General features: G+C 39.2%; 1 protein-coding gene across 4 annotated transcripts in view; it reads right to left on the reverse strand.

The window, feature by feature from the left end:
* TMEM135 (transmembrane protein 135) overlaps positions 1 to 22,647 on the reverse strand; it is a 255,633-nt gene extending 232,986 nt beyond the window's left edge. For 2 of the 4 annotated variants that reach the window (XM_017948831.3, XM_017948830.3), the window contains exons 1-2: positions 22,296 to 22,644; positions 3,104 to 3,231 (exon numbers count right to left, since the gene is read on the reverse strand). In XM_017948831.3, coding sequence (XP_017804320.1) covers positions 3,104 to 3,231; positions 22,296 to 22,436 — 269 coding nt within the window. In that variant the 5' untranslated portion in view covers positions 22,437 to 22,644. Of the gene's footprint in view, positions 1 to 3,103; positions 3,232 to 22,295 lie in introns of all 4 variants that reach the window. The other 2 variants (XM_017948833.3, XM_017948832.3) reach the window with 2 other exon arrangements.
* Positions 22,648 to 23,636: the final 989 nt, after the last annotated feature.

A 23,636-nucleotide genomic window follows, 5' to 3' on the forward strand; every position in this document is an offset into this window, starting at 1 on the left:
TCAAACTCCTGACCTTGTGATCTGCCCGCCTCAGCCTCCCAAAGTGCAGGGATTACAGGTGTGAGCCACCACGCTCATCCTATCCATATTTAACTAAATATTTTTGTAACAGCATTTAAACTTATTAGTATTTTTATTCCCTGCTGAGCATAACACAGATCTTAGCTCTCCTTAACAATCCATTGAATAACTTCTTTCTCCCCAATATTTATTTATTTATTTATTTATTTATTTATTTATTTATTTATTTATTTTAGATGGAGTCTCCCTCTGTTTCCTAGGCTGGAATGCAGTGATGCAATTTCATCTCACTGCAACCTCTGTCTTCCTCGTTCAAGCAATTCTCCCGCCTCAGCCTCCCAAGTAGTTGGGACTACAGGCGCACACCACCATGCCCGGCTACTTCTTGTATTTTTAGTAGAGACGGGGTTTCACCAAATTGGCCAGGCTGGTCTCAAACTCCTGACCTTGTGATCTGCCCGCCTCAGCCTCCCAAAGTGCTGGGATTACAGGTGTGAGCCACCACGCCTGGCCTGCCTGGGTTTTGTCTTTTTTTTTTTTTTTGAGACGGAGTCTCACTCTGTCACCCAGGCTGGAGTGCAATGGCACAATCTCGGCTCACTGCAACCTCCACCTCCCAGGCTCAAGCAATTCTTCTGCCTCAGCCTCCTGAGTAGCTGGGATTACAGGCACGTGCCACCACGCCCAGCTAATTTTTTTTATTTTTAGTAGAGACAGGGTTTCACCATATTGGTCAGGCTGGTCTTGAACTCCTGACCTCATGATCCAACCGCCTCGGCCTCGGCCTTCCAAAGTGCTGGGATTATAGGCGTGAGCCACTGCGGGTTTTTTAAGAGAAAAACAAAAATATTTGGAGACATGAGGAAGTTTTTTTTTCCTTTCAAAACAACATGTTCCTAAGAAAGCGAGAAGTAGCAAGTAAAAATTACAAGAAATTATCTGAACAAAGTTGGTAAACTGCTAAATTATACATTATGAAAATTATATATAGATATATATAAGAATCAAGATTTTTCTTTTCTTAGAGACAAGGTCTTGCCCTGTCACCCAGGCTGGCATGCAGTGCTGCAATCATGGTTCACCGTAGCCCGAAATTCCTGGGTTCAAGGGATCCTCCTGCCTCAGCCTCCCGAGTTAGCTGGGACTACAGGCACACTACCGCACCTGGTTAATTTTTTTGTTTGTTTTAAGAGGCAGAGTCTTACCATGTTGCCCAGGCTGGCCTCGAACTGCCAGCCTCAAGCAATCCTCCCATCTTGGCCTCCCAAATTGTTGAGACAACAGGTGGGAGCCACTGTACCTGGCCTGAAATAATTTCTTAAATTAAAGCTCAGATTTAAAAAGATTAGAAAAGCTATTGAGGACATATAACTTAGGTATTTTTTGATATGGACATCAGAAACCTTCCACCTGTGAAGACTGAGTGGTTTTCCCTCCAATATAAAATCCATAAAGGACTTAGTTATTGAATGTAAAATCATAAGAAAAATTGACTTAGCGAATCAGTTATAGGGAGAACATGGATGTTACCTTAAATATATTCTAAGTTCAAATTTCAAATGTCTATTGGACATGTCAACATAGATGTCCCATAGGCACCAGAAAAAGCAACATGTCCAAAGCAGATCTCACTGTATTTCTCAAATTTCTCAAACTTCTGAGTTCCCTACCTCAAGTAACAGCATCTCATCTACCCAATTAGGAACAAAACGTAAGTGATATTTTCAATTCCACCCTGACCCTCAACCACCTCATGAGTTCTTACGGTCTCCTAGTATCTTCAGGATACATGCTTCTACAACTTAACCAAACAGGTTCATAGAACATAAAGAAAGATGCTGCAATAGCAAGGTATACTTAACTGCAATTTTTTTAAAAATCTATTTATAGAGACTTTCTTTTTTTTTTTTTTTTTTTTTTTGAGATGGGGTCTCGCTCTGTTGCCCAGGCTGTAGTGTGTGGTGCGATCTTGGCTCACTGCAACCTCAGCCTCATGGGTTCAAGCAATTCTCCTGCCTCAGCCTCCCAAGTAGCTGGGACTACAGGCACCCGTCACCATGCCCAGCTAATTTTTTGTATTTTTAGTAGAGACGGGGTTTCACTGTGTTAGCCAGAATGGTCTCGATCTGCTGACCTCATGATCCACCTGCCTCGACCTCCCAAAGTGCTGGGATTACAGGTGTGAGCCACCGCGCACAGTCGTCATAGAAACTTTCTAGACAGCACATGATAAAGAGAGTTCCTTACATAGATTTTCATGTCAATTTAAAGGCATGATTTGTTCAATAGTATAAAAGCCTTATCAATTATTTTCTGCATAATCTAAAAGTTTATAAATATTAATGATCTGATAATGATCTGAGGGAAAAATCTGTAAAAGACATTTGGAAATTATATGTTTAATTGCAGTTAAAATATACCTGCACAATTACTTTGTGCAACACTAACAGGAAGCTATTTAAAAAAAAAGAAAGAAAGAAAAAAATGAGTTTTCAGCAATCAACAGGAAAAAAAAGAATAGCTAATAAATATATCAAATAAGTAGAAGCACTCAAAAGACTGAATTCTATCTGTATCTCTATAGTGTATAAAGATGCAGCACAGGTAATATATGTAAGACTGAATCAGGATCAAAAGTTCCAACAACAGAATATACCAGGAGTTAACTTACTGTTTTATAAATAAAAATGTGTATGTTATAGTCCTTTAGAAGTTTGTTCTGCATGTGGCCCTAACCTATGTCATAGACAGTTGCCTTGAATTCCTGATCTATGAAATTGAAAAGCTAAGAAATCCTATTCAACAACTTGGTAAATATAACAGGCCTCAGAATATGTATAACATCTTAAAGCATTTTTGCTATATAATTACACCAATAATTTGAAGTTTATATTACAGCTTGAGGTCAACAGGCTCATAGTTCCTAGTTTTACAAGCTTTCATTGACATAAATGTCACTTCACAGATTAAAAAAAGAGGGGAGCAGGGATAGTAACCCACATAACATTTATGTAAATACATACTTGTTTCCATTTCAATAACAGAACCTATATTAATATCTATGGTGATTATGAGTACCAACCTTAAAATGCAAAAGAAAGCCATATACAAGGCCCCATTAGCAGTTAGAAATGAAGCAGACTGTAGGATCTCAGGGAGTAGTTTGTGTAAATAATAGTCTAATTTCCTTTTCCGGAGAATTGCTGCAATCTGGAAAGAGAAAGGATTTTTTGTTTAATCCAACCAACATTTCCCACTTAAATTAGCTTATATGTGGAAGCTACTGAATAAAAGCATATATTTAAAAATTAAAGTAAAAATGCTGGCATTTTACTGGTTCCTCTATAAAAATACTATGTTCAGGATAGAAAGGAAGACACCTGAATTTATATGGGTCATATGTTGAATAATCTCCTTATGTTGAGGTAAATATTTGTAATGCCTTAAAACAGTTTTAAACTGAAAATGGAATATACTTTTAAATGAAAAAAATTCCAATTCAAATAAAAACTGGATGCTATAATAAAACTATATTACAGATTTTATCAGCCTATTACTACTAGAGAACTTCACTAGTAGAAACCAGAGAAATTCATTCAGTATTCAAATTGACTACGGTGTTGGGGGGGGGGGAAAAATACATATATATATACACATACATACACATAGCGCGTGAGAGAGAGAGAGAGAGAGAAATATAAAAAGTAAATTTAAAAAATAATGATTTCTGGTTTCCTGGAGCCCATTAAAAAAAAGACCTGAAAAAATAATATTAAGAATCTAGGCCAGGCGCAGTGGCTTACATCTGCAATCCCAGCACTTTGGGAGGCTGAGGTGGGTGGATCACGAGGTCTGGAGTTCGAGACCATCCTGGCCAACATGGTGAAACCTCTTCTTTCCTAAAAATACAAAAAATGAGCCGGGAGTGGTGGCGGGCACCTGTAGTCCCAGCTACTTGGGAGGCTGAGGCACAAGAATCACTTGAACGCGGGAGGCAGAGGTTGCAGTGACCCGGGATCGCATCACTGCACTCCAGCCTAGCGACAGAGCGAGACTCTGTCTCAAAAAATAAAAAAATTAAAAAAAAAAAAAAAAGAATCTAGTAACAACACAAATAAGTATCACCTGTGACCAGAACACAGAAACAGGAACAAGTCCCAATACAAAAGACTGCAGAAATTTACCATAGGAGTGTTTAAAAAAATATATCAACCTATCAGTCTTCATAACTTAGCTTTTAAATCTAGATTGAAAACCTTTTTTATTTTTTTTTTTTTTTTTTTTGGTGAACTCTGAATATGAAAGGAAGATTTCTAGATTAAAACCAAAAAAGGTCCTGAAATAATTTAGGACCTTTGGATAGACATGAAATCTAAGTATTTATTGAGCAGACTATTAACATTCCAGGAAATAAAGCAATATAAATCATAATATGTGCAAGATATATAGATACTGAGGACTGACTAAGTGTTAGTAATATAACGGAAAGTACCACAGAAGTTTAGCAGAGTGAGTTTAATACAGGGGAAGGCCGGAATTTCACGGAGAAAGGCATATGTGCTGAATTTGGAAGAATAATAAGATTCCTCACTAGTCATGGAAAACAGTACTTCCCCAACATAATGAAACAATATATCAAAAAAGGTTAGAACCTAATAGGGAAGGAGTAAGAGGGTGTAAGAAAGAGAAAAACTAACTTGAGAACAGAAAGACTACAAAACTCTCCATCTATTCCCCACCTTTCCAGAGATAACACTTTCCCTAAAGTCAGTGATCAACAAATCTAATGGCATCTTCTCAATTGTTCTGTTACTCCCTCCCTCTTCAAGCCTCTGAAACTGACCATCTATTACTTCAGTTCAACTGTCATACACAGGAAAAACAATGATGAATAAGACCCAATCCTTTCCTTCAAGGAACATAAAATCTCGATAAGGAAATAGACACAAACAAAAACAATAAGCTATAATATGGCAGTGTGTTAAATGATAGGTTAAAAGAAAAGAAAAACTAAATCTCAACCTAGTCTCACACTTCATGCAAAAATTAATTTAAAATGGATCACGGGCACAAATGTGAAACATAAAACTACAAACCTTCTAGGGGGAAAAAAACAGAGCAAATCTTATGGATACAAGGCCAGACAATGCATTCTTAGACTTGACACCAAAAGCACAATTCATAAAAAAGAAAATGGATAAACTGAACTTCCATCAAAATTCAAACTTTTTCTCTATTAAAGACCTGTTGGGGGATTAAAAAGGCAAGCTCCAGAATAGAAGAAAATACTTACAAATCACATATCTAATAAGGAACTAGTATCTAGAATATATAAAGAAGTCCCAAAACTCAACAATAAAAAAGCAAACAATCCAATTAGAAAACAGGAAAATATATGACCAGACATTTCACAGAAGAGGATAAACAGACAGCAAATAAGCATGTTAGCCATTAGGAAAATGCTAGTTAAAGCCACAATGAGGTGTTACAACTATCAGAATGGCTAAAATAAAAGACAGTGAAAACACCAAATGTTGGCAAGGATTCAGAAAACCTGGATCACTCATGCATTACTGGTGGAAATATGAAATGGTACGGCAATTCTGGAAAACAGCTTGGCAGTTTTTTGAAAAATTAAACAATCAACTACTATTTGTCCCAGCAATTGTAGCCCTGGGGTATTTATCTCTGAGAAATAAAAACATATTTATACAAAAACCTGTGAAGGAATGTTTATAGCAGGTTTGTCTAGTAATCGTCAAAAACCAGAAACAACCCCAGTGTCCTTCAACAAGTAAACGGTTTAACAAATTGTGATATATCCATGACATGAAACGCTATTCAGCAATAAAAACGAACAATAAAAAGGATGTATGAAACAACCTTGATGAATTTCCACAGAATTATACTGAGTGGGGGAGGAAAAAAAAAGCTAATCCTAAAGCTATATACTATATAATTCCATTTCTAGAACACTGCTTTTTTGGATTTCTTTGAGACGGAATCTCGCTCTGTTGCCCAGGCTGGAGTGCAATGGTGTGATCTCAACTCACTGCAACCTCCACCTCCCAGGTTCAAACGATTCTCCCTGCCTCAGTCTCCCAAGTAGCTGGGATTACAGGCACCTGCCACCATGCCCAGCTAATTTTTTTTATTTTTAGTAAAGACGGGGTTTCGCCATGTTGGCCAGGCTGGTCTCAAACTCCTGATCTCAGGTGATCCGCCCGCCTCGGCCTCCCAAAGTGCTGGGATTACACGCATGAGCCACCGTGCCTTGCCTCTATAACATTCTTGAAATGACAAAATTATAGAAATGAATAACTTAGTGGTTGCCAGGGATTAAGGGGGAGTGGGTAAGTGGAAAAGAAGTGAGTATAGCTATAAAGGGCAACCTTAGGGATCCTTCTGGTGATGGAAATGTTCTGTATTTTGACTGTATCAATGGCAAAATTTTTGTTGTGATATTATACTACTATTTTGCAAGATGAAACAATTGGGAGAAACTGGACAAAGAGTTAACTGAATCTCTTGAAGAACTGTACTTCTTACAACTGCATGTGAATCTACAATTATCTCAAAATTAAAAGTTCAACACTTTGTGTTTAAAAAAAAAAAAAAGGAGTCATTCACATGACCACTAGGCATATAAAAGGCTCCCAGGACCATTAGTCATCAGAGAAATACCACTACACACACACTAGAATGGCTAAAATGCCAAGAACTGATAACATAAGTGCTGGTGGGAATGCAGAACAACTGCAATTCTCATACAGCTTTAGGATTAGTTCTCATATATTGCTCATGACAATGTAAAATTGTGGTCACTTTGGAAAACCGGTTGTTTGATAGCATCTAATTAATTGTGTACCTACCCCATAACCCAGTAATTCCACTCCCAGGTATTTACTCAAAAGAAATAAGTGCTTATCAAATAATCAACTATGAAATAGCTCTTTATTTTTATTTTATGCTTAACCTTACATTGAGATAACTATTCATTCTTTATCAAACATCTATACTAATATTTGTATATCAATTAAGAAACAAGTAATGTCTATTTTACAAATTTGTTGTGAAAATTGAATGAGATAATAAAAGGCTTAGCACCATGCTTGGTATACCATAAGTGCTCAAAATATGTTAGCAATTTTAATGTGTTTGAATGACATTAGCTCTATTTGATTAAAATATTATTTCCTATTGTTTTATCAGAATATATTTTATTTCATAATATTATTTCTTCCATTACCTCTGTAGTAACTAAATAATTAAGTTTTAAAAATTAAAAAAAAGAAAGAAATGCTCATGTCCGCCATGTCTATTATGAGAAACAGGAAATATCTAACACAAGACATAGAAAATAACCTAGGACCTTATCATCACTGTACTGTAACCCAGAGCTTCTAACCAAGGTTTACAAGTGGCTAAAATACTGATCCACTCAGTAGTCTAGTTAGCCAGGTCAGACACAAGGTAACAGGGCAGGGTGACCACCACCTCTGTTTTTCTCAGTGTGCCACATATTTTTATCATTTTCTATGTAAACCACAGCACACTACAGCATGAAAAAGGTTAGGAAGCACTAGAGTAAACAAATAACATACCAATAATTGTGTTAGCCATGTAGTAATTATAATAGCACTTGCACTCAAGTATAAAATCATCAGACATCAGATACCTTCAGAAACATCACATTTTATAATCAAAGCGTTTGTAATGTTCATATGCTTTGACCAAATAATTCCACATTCATTAATTTCTTATGAATTTTTCAAACATGCATATAAAGATTTAGCTAAAAAAGGCACATCATCACATCATAACACTATGGTTAAAATACAGATCTGTATTTATGTATTTATAAGACCTAGCTTTAGAAGACTATTTAATGCCCTAGGAAAATGAATCAAAATATATAAAGTGAAAAGACAGATTACAAAAAAAATTTGTAGTGAACATACAGAACAAATACTAGAATGTTATATCTTGATTATCCCTAAATGGTTGATAATAGATTATTTTAATTTTCTTCTTTTCACTTTTGGATATGTTCCAGACTTTCTGCAATAAATATATGTTACAATTTATAATATTGGGGTGACGAGAACAAGTGTGAGAAAGAAGAATTAATTATCATAGAAACAAATCTCAACAGGGAGTGGAAACAATCGGCATAATACAATACAATTAAGAGATTTTATTTTTAATCTTAACCCCACAACTATTTCTACGAAAAACCCTAGTTTAGGTGCTCTTTAGATTTCAATCTCCTCATTTAGTAAATAAGGAGGTTAAATTAAACAACACAAAGTATTCATTTTTTTTCCACTTCTAAAATTATGTAATTTTTAAAAAATAAATGGGCAGAGTGTGGTGGCTCATGCTTATATCCTAGCACTTTGGGAGGCTGAGGCAGGTGATCATGAGGTCAGGAGTCCAAGACCAGCCTGGCCAAGATGGTCAAACTATAATAAACAATTTATTTATTTTAAATTATTTATTTATAAAAAATAAATAAATGATATTGGAAGAATTGGACATCTATGCAGGGGGAAAAACGTACTTTCAGTCCTACTTCAAACTATACATAAAAATTAATTTGAAATAAATCATGTACCTAAATTTGAAAATTATAAAACAATAAAGTGCCCAGAAAAAGGGGCTGGATGCAGTGGCTCACAACTATAATCCCAGCACTTTGGGAGGTCGAGGCGGGTGGATCATGAGGTCAGGAGTTCGAGAACAGCCTGAGCAACATGGTGAAACACCGTCTCTACTAAAAATACAAAAATTAACCAGGTGTGGTGGCATGCACCTGTAATCCCAGTTACTCAGGAGGCTAAGGCAGGAGAATTGCTTGAACCCAGAAGGCAGAGGCTGCAGTGAGCCAATATCGCACCACTGCACGCCATCCCAGGCAACAGAGAGAGACTGTCTCAAGAAAAAAAAAGTACCCAGAAGCAAACATAAGTGAGTATCTTCACAAATATTCCAGGCATGAGTCAAAGGACAGAGGCAGTATTAACCAGAGTTGATGAAACACAAGTATGGAGACCAACCTGACTAATATGATGGGCACAGACTGAAGACTGATACAAAATTATAAGGTCAGGCCCCCAATTTAGAAGTATCTCTTCATAAGATTATCACTATTAAACCTCTATCAGCACTATATACATTCCCTTGTTATTCTCGTTTCTTTCCCCATTTGATTAGTGCTGCACATTTGCCATAGAGATGGTTGACTGTACTGGGATTGCACTTTGTGGCCACGGAATAAAGCTAATTGGCCCTCAAAGGGGCTGACCCACGATCTTAGCCTTCCTAGTACCAAACTCTAAATTAGCAGTCATCGTGAGCCTCCGAGTTTGATCGTTAAACTCTTCCAGAAGAATACATTTCTAAAGGGTGTGACAGTTTGAGAAATCTAGTTTCTTTGGAAAATTAAATAGTTCGCAAATAAGAGTCAATTTTATGTTGTATGTATTTAATCTTTCTTAGAGTAATCTCTAGCAAAAAAATTATTTCTTTAAGGTAGGGTTTCTCAACCTTGGCACTATTGACATTTTGGGCCAGATCATCTGTTGTGCAGGGCTGTCCTAAGCATTGAAGGATGTTTAGCAGCATCCCTGCTCTCTACTTTCTAAATGGCAATAGAATCCCCCCAGCTGTGATAACCAAAAATGCCTACATTGTTAAATGTCTCCTAGGAGGTAAAATTGTGCCCCTTATTGAGTAAGAAAAACTGTCTTAAAAGAAAGAGTATAACAAATTTATATATTTTTAATATGCTAGTTCCAGAATTTTTATTTTATTTTAAAAAATGCTTATATAGCACTTGTGCCAGGCACCATCCTATATACCATACAAATATCAACTCATTTAATTTTCATAACAATCTTTACCCTACAACTATTTCTATGAAAAATCTTTGTTTAGATGCACTTTAGATTTCAATCTCCTCATTTTATTGGGCATGATTTTAATGGGCATGATTTTATTATCCCCATTTTAGAGATAAGAAAATGTTAGTACAGGCCAGGCGTGGTGGCTCACGCCTGTAAATCCCAGCACTTTGGGAGGCCAAGGCGGGTGGATCACGAAGTCAGGAGATCGAGACCACCTTGGCTAACATGGTGAAACCTCGTCTCTACTGAAAATACAAAAAAATTAGCCAGGCATGGTGGTGGGCACCTGTAGTCCCAGCTACTCAGGAGGCTGAGGCAGGAGAATGGCGTGACCCCAGGAGGCGGAGTTTGCAGTGAGCCGAGATCACGCCACTGCACTCCAGCCTGGGCGACAGAGGGAGACTGTCTCAAAAAAAAAAAAAAAAAAAAAAGGAAGAAGAAGAAAAAGTTAGTACAGAGAGATGAAGTTACTCAAGGTGACGTAACTGATAGATGTAGAGCAGGGATTGAAGTCAGGCAAGTGGCTCTTAACTACCAACTGATGTTGAAGTCAAAACACATTCTAAATAAGGAGAATTATCACTTATCCATACTGCATGTTATAAATTTAAACCTGTGACTTATAGTTCCTACAGAAGTTCAAGTTGCTTATTCTCAAAGAAAAACACAAAAACATAAGGAAATTACAACTAAGATATAAAAATAACCCGACTATTCAGAAATTTGGTGATCTAACCTGCAGAAAGACTAAATAAGGCACCCATGATGACTCAGGGGCTAGAAACTGCAGTTCCAGTCTGCAAAAAAATAAAGAGGAAAGAAGATGGGAACACAACATTCACAACACTAAATTAGCAAATAAAAACAATTAATTCCAATAGAAGAGACCGGACAACAACCAGCTGTGCAATTAACTTTACCCTTTTCCTTGTCCAAGATCTATAAAATCTAAACTTTTTTTTTTTTGTTTTCTTTTTTCTTTTTTTTTTTTTTTTAATTCAGAGTAATGTTCCATTGCCAAGGCTGGAGTGCAGTGGTGCGATTTCAGCCCACTGCAACCTCCACCTCTTGGGGTCAAGAGGCAGGATTCTCCTGCCTCAGCCTCCCAAGCAGCTGAGATCACAGGCACGCGCCACTATGCCCAACTAATTTTTGTATTTTTAGTAGAGACAGGGTTTCACCATATCAGCCAGGCTGGTCTCAAACTCCTGACCTCGTGATCCGTCCGCCTTGGCCTCACAAAGTGCTGGGATTACTCACTGCAAGCTCCACCTCCCGGGTTCACGCCATTCTCCTGCCTCAGCCTCCTGAGTAGCTGGGACTACAGGCGCCCGCCACCTCGCCCGGCTAATTTTTTGTATTTTTTAGTAGAGACGGGGTTTCACCGTGTTAGCCAGGATGGTCTCGATCTCCTGACCTCGTGATCCGCCCATCTCGGCCTCCCAAAGTGCTGGGATTACAAGCTTGAGCCACCGCGCCCGGCCCTTAAGAAGAGATTTCTATCTCTGATAATCAGAATATCTGGGAAAGGCCAGGTATGGTGGTTCATGCCTATGATCCCAGAACTTTGGGAGGCTGAGGCGGGTGGATCACTTGAGGTCAGGAGTTTGAGACCAGCTCAAACAACATGGCAAAACCTTGTCTCTACTAAAAATACAAAAATTAGCCAGGCATGGTGGCACACGCCTGTAATCCCAGCTACTCCTGAGGCTGAGGCACGAGAATCGCAGGAGAATCACTTGAACCTGGGAGGCAGAGACTGCAGTGAGCCACGATCACGCCACTGCACTCCAGCCTAGGCAACAGAGCAAGACTCCATCTCAATAAAAAAAAATAAAAATAAATTAAAAAAAAAAGAACTTCAAACAACAGAACTAAAGTAGGATATTCATCCATAGTCAGAAGACCTCCTGTAATTTTTTTCTAAAAATTTTTGGGCTGGGCGCGGTGGCTGATGTCAGCACTTTGGGAGGCCAAGGCAGGTGGATCACCTGAGGTCAGGAGTTCAAGATCAGCCTGCCCAACATGGTGAAGCCCCGTTTCTACAAAAATACAAAAAATAGCCAGTCATGATGGTGGGCACTGCAATCTCAGCTACTCGGGAGGCTGAGGCAAGAGAATCGCTTGAATCCAGGAGGCCGAGGTTGCAGTTAGCTGAGATCGCACCACTGCGTTCCAGCCTGGGTGACAGAGTGAGACTTCATCTCAAAAATAATTAATTAAGTAAGTTTTTTAAAAAAAATTTTAAATAAAAGTTTTCAAAATGCTTTTAAAAAATAAGACCTTGTTTTTAAAAATTATTTATCATAGGCCAAGGCGGATAGATCACTTGAGACCAGGAGTTCAAGACCAGTCTGGCCAACAAAGCGAAACCCTGTCTCTACTAAAAATACAAAAAATTACCTGAGTGTGGTGGCACACACCTGTAATTCTAGCAATCTCAATTGCTTCCAACATCTTTATTTTTAAGGTTAGAATCATTAGCTACAAAAGCCAAATACAAACATCTCAAACAAAATGACAAGAAACCAAGTATCCTAGACCAATATTTACCTATCTTCTTACAGTTTTTAAAGCTTTTATATGTGCACTCTCTCTCATGATTCCCACAGCAAGCCATGAAGTTGTTAAGGCAGGATTCTCTTCTATTCATAAATGAAGAAATTGCATCATAAATTGCAAAGCAAAACAAAAACTCATATCTTGTAACTCACAACCAGTGCATTACACCATGCTGCCCCCAACAGATACAAGAACCAGCTTATTAAAAACAAAACAAGCCAAAAAACTGGGGCAACTTGTTAATAATATATGCGGGAAGATACAAGCAATCTTCAAAAGTTTTCCATGATTATATTGTAAAGCCTCCCTATAATGAAAATCATACCATCAAACTTTAGCGATGACCATTAAGCCTTACATACCTTACCTGTAATAGCCTTCCTCTCCTACATTTTCAATTTTTTACATAAAAGTTGAGATAGGCTTTCAAGATAAACATAAAAATATACTTAAGTTACAACACTGAAACAAAACGTGATCAGGAACAAGACTCAGATTGAGCCCTGCATATATTATACTCATGTTCAAAATTGAGTAATACCGGCCGGGCGTGGTGGCTCACGCCTGAAATCCCAGCACTTTGGGAGGCCAAGGCAGACGGATCACAAGGTCAGGAGATTGAGACCATCCTGGCTAACACGATGAAATCCCGTCTCTACTAAAAATACAAAAAATTAGCCAGGCATGGTGGCGAGCGCCTGTAGTCCCAGCTACTGGGGAGGCTGAGGCAGGAGAATGGCATGAACCCGGGGGGTGGAGCTTGCAGTGAGCTGAGATCATGCCACTGCACTCCAGCCTGGGTGACAGAGCAAGACTTCGTCTCAAAAAAAAAAAAAAAAAAAACTGAGTAATGCCAATATTTTTGTAATATAGAGAAAGTCTTGAAAACACACACCCGTCACTTCAACTTTCAGTGATATAACTCACATGCAGCACGACAACTTTAAACCTAACCACTCTTTCATACCCTGCCATCTTCTGCATACTTAAGCACAAATATCATGGACTCTAATGTGAAATACTTTAAATAATGGGAAAAAACCTAATATATTTCTAATTGAACAACAATATTCAGATGAAAAACAGAAAGTATACATATTTGTTGCAGTCTCATTAAGAATACTGGGTGATAAATTGGGTGAATATTGGGTAATGAATTGAATCTTTTAAACAGAACACATGAACACTAAGAGTTTAAGCCCTGGAAGTAAGGATGATTTGAGAAAGAGAAGAAATCACAGATAACAGTAACTATCTTGACTAAAAAATAACAACTGTCTCACTATTTGTTGATACATAAATTCCATTAAAAAGAAGATAAAGCCAACATTAAAAGGTTTAAACTGCACTTCAACTCATTTATATTAAAGTCTAATAATTAGTCTGTCAACCATTTGATGGATATAAAATCCTTTACTATTCTTTGATAGGGTAACCCTAACCACCTACCTGAACCAGAAAAGAAATCTAATCATGAAATTTAACCGTGGGAAAAAGAGAAAAGAGCGCAGAAAAAGAAAGCTTTAAAAAGATGCTTGCCCAGGCGCAGTGGCTCACACCTGTAATGCCAGCTCTTTGGGAGCTGTTAGAGGCGCTCGAGCCAGAGAGACTCCATTTTGAGTGAGGGCTAGGAAAATGAGGCTGAGACCTGCTGGGCTGCATTCTCAGAAAATTAGGCATTCCTAGCCTCTAGATATTTACAGTTAAAGGAACAAATTAATAACATTTACAAAAACAGACCCAGACTTGGGAGTGTCCACATATCCCAATATCTGAAGAACAAAGGCATTCCTAATTTTGCTTTAACAATAATATCAATTCTTGCAAAATATAGTAATTAAGAAAATTAATCCTTTATCACAACACAAACCCTTGTAGCAGTGCACATCTCCCCATATATACAGGCATTATACCTAGGGTGGATGCGTCCCTCTTCTGACTTTGAGGAATGTCCTACTCTGTCTATGGAGTAGCTGTCCTTTCACCACTTTACTTTCTTAATAAACTTGCTTTCGCTTTGCACTGCAGACTCACCCTGAATTCTTTCTTGTGTGAAATCCAAGAACCCTCTCTTGGGGTCTAAATCAGGATCCCTTTCCTGTAACAGAGGCGGGTGGATCACTTGAGATCAGGAGTTCAAGATCAGCCTAACCAACATGGTGAAACCCCATCTCTACTAAAAATACAAAATTAGCCAAGCACGGTGACACACACTTGTAGTCCCAGATACACAGGAGGCTGAGGCAGGAGAATCACTTGAACCCAGGAGGTGGAGGTTGGCATGAGCCGAGATTGTGCTATTGCACTACAGCCTAGGCAACAAGAGCTAAACTCCATCTCAAAAAAATAAAAATAAAAAAAAGATGGTTAACTTCTCAGACTTCACAATTTTGTCTAAAACAATCTCAACTTACCCTTAAATGGGGTAAGACAAATAGAAGTTATTCAAATAGTTTTTCTAACATTCGTACGTGAAAATTTCTGACTACTATAATTTAAAACAGATTTTATTAGAAGGAAGGTTCAGTTTCAGAGCATTTGTTAATCGAGGTGTTTGTAGGCAGTACAGTTTTTTTTTTTTTTTTTTTTTTTTGAGACAGAGTCTCGCTTTGTCACCCAGACTGGAGTGCAGTGGCGCCATCTCAGCTCACTGCAAGCTCCGAGGCCTCCCGGGTTCACAACATTCTCCTTCCTCAGCCTCCCAAGTAGCTGGAACTACAGGTGCCCGCCACCACGCCCAGCTAATTTTTTGTATTTGAGACGGCGTTTCACCATGTTGGCCAGGATGGTCTCAATCTCCTGACCTCGTGATCCGCCCGCCTCGGCCTCCCAAAGTGCTGGGATTACAGGCGTGAGCCACCGCGCCTGGCAGCAGTAAAGTTTTCTTACTGCCTTTGACTTCAAGGTAAGCAAAGGCCAAATTCTTGACCAGGGTACTGGATTCGTGAAATTGTCACATAAACTCTTTTTCTATAAAGTAATGGCTTCTTATTTCTCTTGATTTCTTCACGTTAAAATTTGGGTTTTGTGCCATAAATGTTAAACCTAATATATGTTCACTTTATATATATTCATATAATCACCATGTCACTTCCTTAGGAAAGGCTTCCCAAACCCTCTACACTAGAATAGATCCTCTTGTAAACAGCCTAGTAACACTCCGTATGTCTTCTTAATAGCACTTATCACAGATAATTTTGTGTGCATTTATTTTAAGTTTATCTTCCCCCTTCACTGTTAACCTCCATGTTCCCCTCACTCCAGCATTGCTTACTCTCATGTAATATTTGATGAATGAAATAAGGGTAGAAAAGAGACAGTGAAAGGAAATGAAGATTCAGAGTAAATACAGTTATATTACATTCCACGGGCTCTAAATGCAGCTAGGGGCACAGTGAAATTCAGCTGGTTCTGGTTAATTCAGTGCCTCCTATGCTTGCGAGTTTCTGACATGCGGGTCTGAAAAAAAAATAGTCCCGTGTGTATTTCCTTCAAGGTTTAAAAATTGAAGCTAATCAGAACAAGCCTTCCTTCATCACTGCCAAGAGGTGCAGAATCTTTCAAGGAAACTCCCAAAGTGGATTAATCACAATCCAAACCCCCAAAATCAAGTAAGAATCAAGAAACCAAAGCAACCTGACAAATCCAATGAGTCAAAAGACTATACAAAATAAATGAAAGTTGAAAAAATTCAGCATTCTTATAAAAGGAACATGCTCAAATTTGATGATACTTGATTTAGCACTCTTCCTTAATACTTTTCTTTCATATATAAATTATTTTAGGTCCATTTAAGGTCCATTTCCTTTTTTTTTTTTTTTTTTTTTGAGACGGACTCTCGCTCTGTCGCCAGGCTGGAGTCCAGTGGCGCAATCTAGGCTCATTGCAACCTCCGCCTCCAGGTTCCAGTGATTCTCCTGCCTCAGCCTCCCTAGTAGCTGGGACTACAGGCACGTGCCAAGGTGCCCGGCTAATTTTTGTATTTTTAGTAGAGATGGGGTTTCACCATGTTGGCCAGACTGGTCTCAAACTCCTGACCTCAGGTGATTCGCCCAGCTTGGCCTCCCAAAATGCTGGTATTACAGGTGTAAGCCAACCCGCTCAGCCACTAAATATTTTTCAATACTCCTATGACCCAAGTTAGTTAAAATCTTCTTTAATTTATTTCAATTATTGATTCCCCTCAAGTATAATTATGAGGAAGACAGAGCCTCACATATAGTATATAAGATCAATTCACCATACTAACTTGACTAATTAATTATTCAGGGTCACTAACAAATACTTATTAACTATATTCCTAGTATCCAAAGATAAAACAGATTCATTTCCTATTACCTGAAGGAAAAAATACACAAACCTCAATCACAATATTGCTTAAGAGCATATCAATGAGTAGAAAGAAAACTAAGATTAGTGATTAATTAAAAGGCAATTTAAAAGTTTAACCTACGGTCCATAGAGATTTGAATTAAGTCTTTAATACAGTACTGTATTATGTACTAGATTACAATAATGGAAGAATAATAAATCTAAAATATTATAAGACCCTTAATCATCAAACCATCGACCACTATTAGGCATTCTATGTGCCCAGTTTAAGTCCTTGGGGATGAAAATATAATTCTCATTCACTATACTATAAAAGTAATGGAAATAACTGTAATGTAAGAAATTGTACTGACATTTTCAAAAGACTTTCTTAAAACTATTTTATTTAGTTCTTTATTAAACCATCACTTCAATTAACTCCCCTTCCCTAATTACCACCCATCACCTGCCTATCACCTAAGTACTCAATAACTAATAAGATAATTAACAAATGATCAATCTATTGTCAAGGTCTTACCACATTTTTTACTTCCAAAGCTTATACAGATAGATTTATACAACATAAGTCTGTGTTCCAGCCCTTCAATCCACATTGTCTTTTCATAATCAAGAAAAGAAAGTATCCATATACTTGCTTACGCACAAATTGAGGCACGAATTTTTTTCTCAAAGTCATAACTCATAAAACAAGAGTTATCTTTTATGTATTCCATAGAAATATGCATTTTTTTTTTTTTTAATAATCTGGCTGTTGTACAATTTAAGATATTCCCCAGAAATCAAGAGCTTTGGAGACCATGGAATTGTAAATCTGTGCATAATCCCCCTTTGATTTTTGCTTGAGACCTATTTTATGGGGGTGTAAATAAGGGGCTCACTTTATCTTTCTATTCAATAACTAAATGATTTTTACATTACATTATCACGTAATGTTTCCAATGAAAAGCAGATATATAAGACCTATTTTATAGGCTCCAGAAAATACCCCTGATAAAAAATCTTCCTTCTTGTTGGGACTCAGAATACAACACCCCAAAATGAAGGCCTCAGAAGCAGACTTAGAAGCAGAATTTTTTTCCTGACCTTCTCCTGCTCTCCTGTCTCCTAGTCCCATTCTCCTCTGAGCTAGCCTTAGAAACTAGAATTTTCCGCAAGGCAGGTCATAAAAACCAGAACCTATTTTCCCCAAAGCCAACCAGAAAATCTTAAAATATCATACTAACTTTCCCTTCGCCTTTCCATGTAAAAACTGGCCATAAAGAAACTATCTGACCTACCTTGTTTGACTGTAAGTCATAAGCCCCCATTCCAGAGACGGTCCTACCCCACACCCAAAAGAAAAGAATGAATGCTCAGAGAGGTCAAGAAGAATCTAGACAGACAGGCCTTGCTTCCCCAATCAGTCTATTAGCATTAGCATTATTGTCCAATCACATTTCTACATAGCTGTCTATACTTTGTTGAACATAAGCATAAAAACAGATAATTTCCCCTGTATTTTGGGGTCTTCATTCTGAAGGCTCCCGTGTATACGTGTTAAATAAATTGGTACATGCCCTTTCTCCTATTAATCCATCTGCCTCCTGTCAGTGATTTTTGGTGAACCTTCAGAGGGCCAAGGGGAAAGCTCTCCATTGGTCCCTACATCAGCTTGCCTTTGGAGCTTCTCCATTTCTAGCAATAATGGCAACTGCAACAATCTGACTTGACAGCCTAGAAGTATAAACAAGTCCTCACACTGCCCCAATATCCTTGGTCTCTAAGTCCTGTTCATTCTGCCTGCAAAATGCCTCTAGAACTGCCCTTTCATTTTCTCTGGCAGACCTGCCAAATATCTCTTCACTCCTGCACTGTTCATGAGTTCATTCATTCATACCTTCACTCATTTAGACACATACTAAGCATTTAATGAGGTACTACACGAGTCTAAACACAAACCACTGTTTTAACAGGAGATGGAGACACAGATCATAATTAATGCACTATTATCCTATTTAACTCCTCACAACAGACCTTAAAAATGGGTACAATCATCTTCTGCAAAGCAAGGAGACTAAGGCTCCATGCAATTCAATAATTTTTCTAAAGATCCTATTGATAGTAAATTGCAGGGTGAGATTCCACAGGAGTTCTGACTCTTTATACCACTTAGTGAATCTACTGCATCAATTTCTCAAACATCTTTCCTATCTAGTCTTCCCAGTGTTACCATATTTAGCATCTGAAAGCATTATTTTGTACTTACAACCCCTTTGTTAAAAAAAAAAAAAAAAAAAAAACTCAATAACATGCACACAAAAAAACCCTCAATGGTTCCTTTAGCCTGTCCTTCAGTCTGACTTTCAGTCAAAAAAAAAAAAAAAAAAAAAAAAAACCATGAGAACTGAATCCTGTCTTTTTCCTTACTAGATTTAAATCTTGTGAATCACTTAATGTCTCTAACCTTCAGTTGTCTTACCTATAAAACGGGGATAAGAAGCTGGAGTTGTGTAAGGGTTAAAAAAGATGTTAAGGACTAAGCACATAATAAACGTAAGTTGTTATCGTTCACAACTTCTGTATGCAAACGTTCTGTTATAGACAATATATGCATTGCCTCTCTTACGAAACCACTTAGTTTTCTGCCTCAGTTTACATTATCCTCCCTCCTCTCCATTAAGAATAGGTATGCTATAAATATCTACTGCATGAATCAATGTCTGTACAGCCTTATACTCAAGGCACAAGTCAAGGACCACTTACTTCAAGAGGCTTCCCCTACCCATCTTCCATGAACTTCACTCTTAAGTGCCACCAGAGAAGGGAGGAAGAAAAATATGCATAATTATTCAAAACCTATGATAAACTAGATGTGATACATCATCAATGCACTATTTCATATAATTCTCAAAAAGATAAAGTAACATATATAAAGTCAAACAGCTGGTAAATGAAGAGCTGAGATTCAAACCCTGATACCCCAATCCCTTTTTTTTGTCTGTTTGTTTGTTTTGTTTTGTGACAGAGTTTTGCTCTTGTTTCCCAGGCTGGAGTAAAATGACGCAATCTCAGCTCACTACAACCTCTGCCTCCCAGATTCAAGTGATTCTCCTGCCTCAGCCTCCCAAGTAGCTGGGATTATAGGCATGTGCACCACGCCCGGCTAATTTTATATTTTTAGTAGAGATGGGGTTTCACCATATTGGTCAAGTTGGCTGGTCTCGAACTCCTGACCTCAGGTGATCCACATGCCTTGGGCTCCCAAAGTGCTGGGATTACAGGTGTGAGCCACCGCACCCCGCCTGATCCCTTTTTAAAGTCGAATTTCTTTCCACCACACCACCTTGCATCTTAGTACATGGGGGTATACATTTAATCAACTATCCAACACTTACAAAGAAAACAGCTATATGCTCCAAGTAGCACCACCCACACCTACATGGATAACTGAAACAAAACTGTCACGAAATAATGCTTATCCTTAGTACGCACAATGTGTTCTAACATTTTTTATTTTCTTCCATTTCACTTAATATAAAATAAAATGCTATTCAGTTTCCACTAATTTTATTTCACAACTACTGATGAGTAGCAACCCAAATTTTCAAATACACAGATGTAAGGGTACAAGGCCACATGAGATGGAAAATTTATCCTCAATAAGTACTTAATCTTGTTGGAGATATAGTAGTAAAACACAACTCCTTTCCCGAACACCTCCAACCTACCTTGTAAGAGTAGGAGTAGGAGAACCTATGCTCCTGTTGCTGCCCTGAACTTCCCTATCATAGACTATAATCCATAAATTGTCTAAGCTATTGAAATAACAAGTATCAGGCATTCAACAAATATTTGTTAAGTGAATGAATTAATGAATGAAAAGTGCTATGGATTTTCAAAGGGAGAAGTAGACAGCATAAACTCTCTTTCCACCTATATCATAATCCTCTGAGGGCAGGAACAATCTTTTGTATAGTTGTGCATCAAGAGCTCAATAATGTTTGTAGATGTTTTATTTTTTACACATTTGAGCCTTATGCATTGAGCTGTGGTTGCACCACTGCACTCCAGCCAGAATGGCAATGCAACAAGACCGTATATCCAAAAAGAAAAAGGAAAAATCTGAGACATACGCTGGCCACAGTGAATGTGGAAAAGCAGATAAACATGAATCTTTGCCAAAGAAAATCGAGGAAAAAATTTCCAGCTCCAATAATAATTATTGGCCTCTACTCTAGATCTTTATTATTCAAAGTGCAGCCCCCACCATCAGCATTACCACGAGTTTGTTAGGAAAGCAGAGGTTCAGGCCCCACCGGGACCTAATGAATTAGAACCCCCATTTTAACATAATCCTCGGAGGATTCCTAACATACATGAAAATTTGAGAAGCATCAGTCTATACAATAAAAATAAAATGGATGCCTGCAACCTCCGACAAAGTCATCACCTTCTCCTGTGTTATCTCTGAAATACATAACCAGACTTTTCAAAAAGTACTACAGATACAGCCATGACACACTTTCAGGAACATTAGGGTATAAATCCAAATTACTTCAATGAGAAATAATAATTGATCATCTGCTGAATATCGAAATTCTTAGAAGACATACAAAAAATATGATCTGTCTTCTTAGGACACAAACTCTGTAAGGCAAGAAAACGAGACAATGCACTTCAATGGCCAAAGTAATAATAAATCTTTAATATCAAGGATAAGGTTATTGAAAAAAAGATTTTGGCGAGAACATTGAAGAGCATCTTTAATAGTCCTCAGGGTTACATATACATATTGCCAAATATTTCCTATTAATTGGCCCGTATGTAAAGCTGTGTAAAAGGTCCTAGGTGACACAAAGTCAGATGTCCTAACCAAGTTCACTCACTGAAAGACTGGCATCACCCTTTAAATCACCATACACAATCTCAACCCAGGAGTCTGTTCTGTGAACTTGCAAAAACACTTGCAAAACCCCAAATCACAATCCTACCATCTCAAAACTGAGTCAAGATCTGAGGCCACAGGGACTTCAGGGTCAAATATGCCTTCTTCATTTAAAAAAAAAAAGTCAAAATAAAACAGGGGAAACCAGATGAGGAAAGCTTGCAGGTACTTCTCATAGCCTCGCTGACCTACAAATACCTCTCCAACACAAGGCAGGCCAGAGGAAAATAACGCTGGTCTTTGAATTAACGTTTTTAAGTGTCCTCAACTTAATTCTAAAAGTTGGGAGCCCATCCTCTTCCTAGCAACAGGCATTCAGATGACAGCTCAACCTCTAATTCCCCTCCTCCTTCTCCCTTGCAGGAATTGGTATATCCTTCCCAAGCGACCTCCGCCTTCCCCCCACCCGCCCCCCAAAACACTCCGACCCCTCCAAAAGAGAGCCCGACACAAGGCAAGTCCCCCAGAGCCCCTTGGGATCACCAACTGCAGCCCCTAGCCCATCCTCCACATTAAACTCGCCCTGCGGGAGGGGTGACGGGTCTCACCAAGTACAGAGGAGCATAGATCTTCAGGGACTCCTCCAGGGCGCCCCCGGTGATCTGCAGGAAGGAGACTCGGCAGGAAGGGTGCCAAGTGTGGCCAATCTCATAGCAGTTATGAGGGATGGACTTGCTGAGGGCCGCCATGACGAGGAACAGCGCGGAGGAGACGGGAGGGGGAGAGCCTGCGCCCTGCAGGGAGGGGCGCCAGAGCCCAGCCGCCAGCCTCTTGCCCGGCCAGCAGCCGGAGGCGCGGAATGGAGGGGAAAGGTCACGAGAGCGGGGTTACTCTGGGCCAAAGTCCTCGGATGTTGAGCGCTCGGCGTATCGCAGCTTAAGGGGGCGGGACGTGCACCGGGAGGCGGAGAGAGGCGGCGCGTGCGCGCTCCCTCAAGAGGCCTTCCGCTGGGGCGCGCTCCCGCGCGGCGGCGCAGCTGGGTGAGCGGAGGTAGAATGGATCTTCGCCCCCAGAGCCGAGGCTGTAAGCGAGGGAGCGCAGCTCGGGGACGCGCCGCCTCCCCACCCCCGCAATGCCGTGCCAGGCTCCGGGGCGCGAGCGCTCTGGCAGGTGCGCAGTAGGAGGTGGCTTGGGTCAAATTGTGCTTCAGCTTCCAACGCCAAGCCAAGTAGAGCGGAGGGGAGTGGAAGAAAGGGATTAAATGTCTTTGTTGGGAGCCGCTGGGGGAAGAGGGTTGCCAGAGGAATGCCTGAGACAAACGTCCTCCCCAGCACTACGAGCTTGCCTTCCCGAGAGCCCCAGGTAATAAACAGCTACGGCTGCCCGCCAGTTGCAACTGAACTGCCCGCAGGTGCTGGGCTTTCCAAGCTCTGTGGTACCTGGGAAGGCTTGAAAAGTCTCAGCTATGCTCACACCCCGACCGTGTGTGGGGAAGGGCAATAGGTGATCCTGTCCAAACCTTACGCCATGGAGCAATCCTGTCTACAGCATCCTTGATAGGTGCTTGTCAACCAAACACCACACACAGTAGAGGCGGCAGTCGTGTGTTAGAACGCAGACCTGGGTAGGGAGCTTGGCCAACAATTAGCAAGACAAGGGTCGTGTGTTGCTTGAGTCATATAACCCCTCAGTCAATTTCCTCGCATATAACAAACCTACCAGTTTCTTTGGAATTCTAAATTCCATAGTCTCTTAAAGCAGAAACGAACTACCTTTAGAAGAATTGCATTCTAATCTCCTAGTCTTCATTCATTCATCTACAAATATTTACTGAGTCATTACTATTTTCCAGGCACTGTGCTAAGGAAACAAACAGAAACAAGAGACACGACAAGGTATTTATTTTCGCGAAACTAGCATTCTAGAGGGAAAAGACAGCAAATGAGAAA

Source organism: Papio anubis, chromosome 12, assembly GCF_008728515.1.
Source record: "Papio anubis isolate 15944 chromosome 12, Panubis1.0, whole genome shotgun sequence".
Lineage (NCBI taxonomy): Eukaryota > Metazoa > Chordata > Mammalia > Primates > Cercopithecidae > Papio > Papio anubis.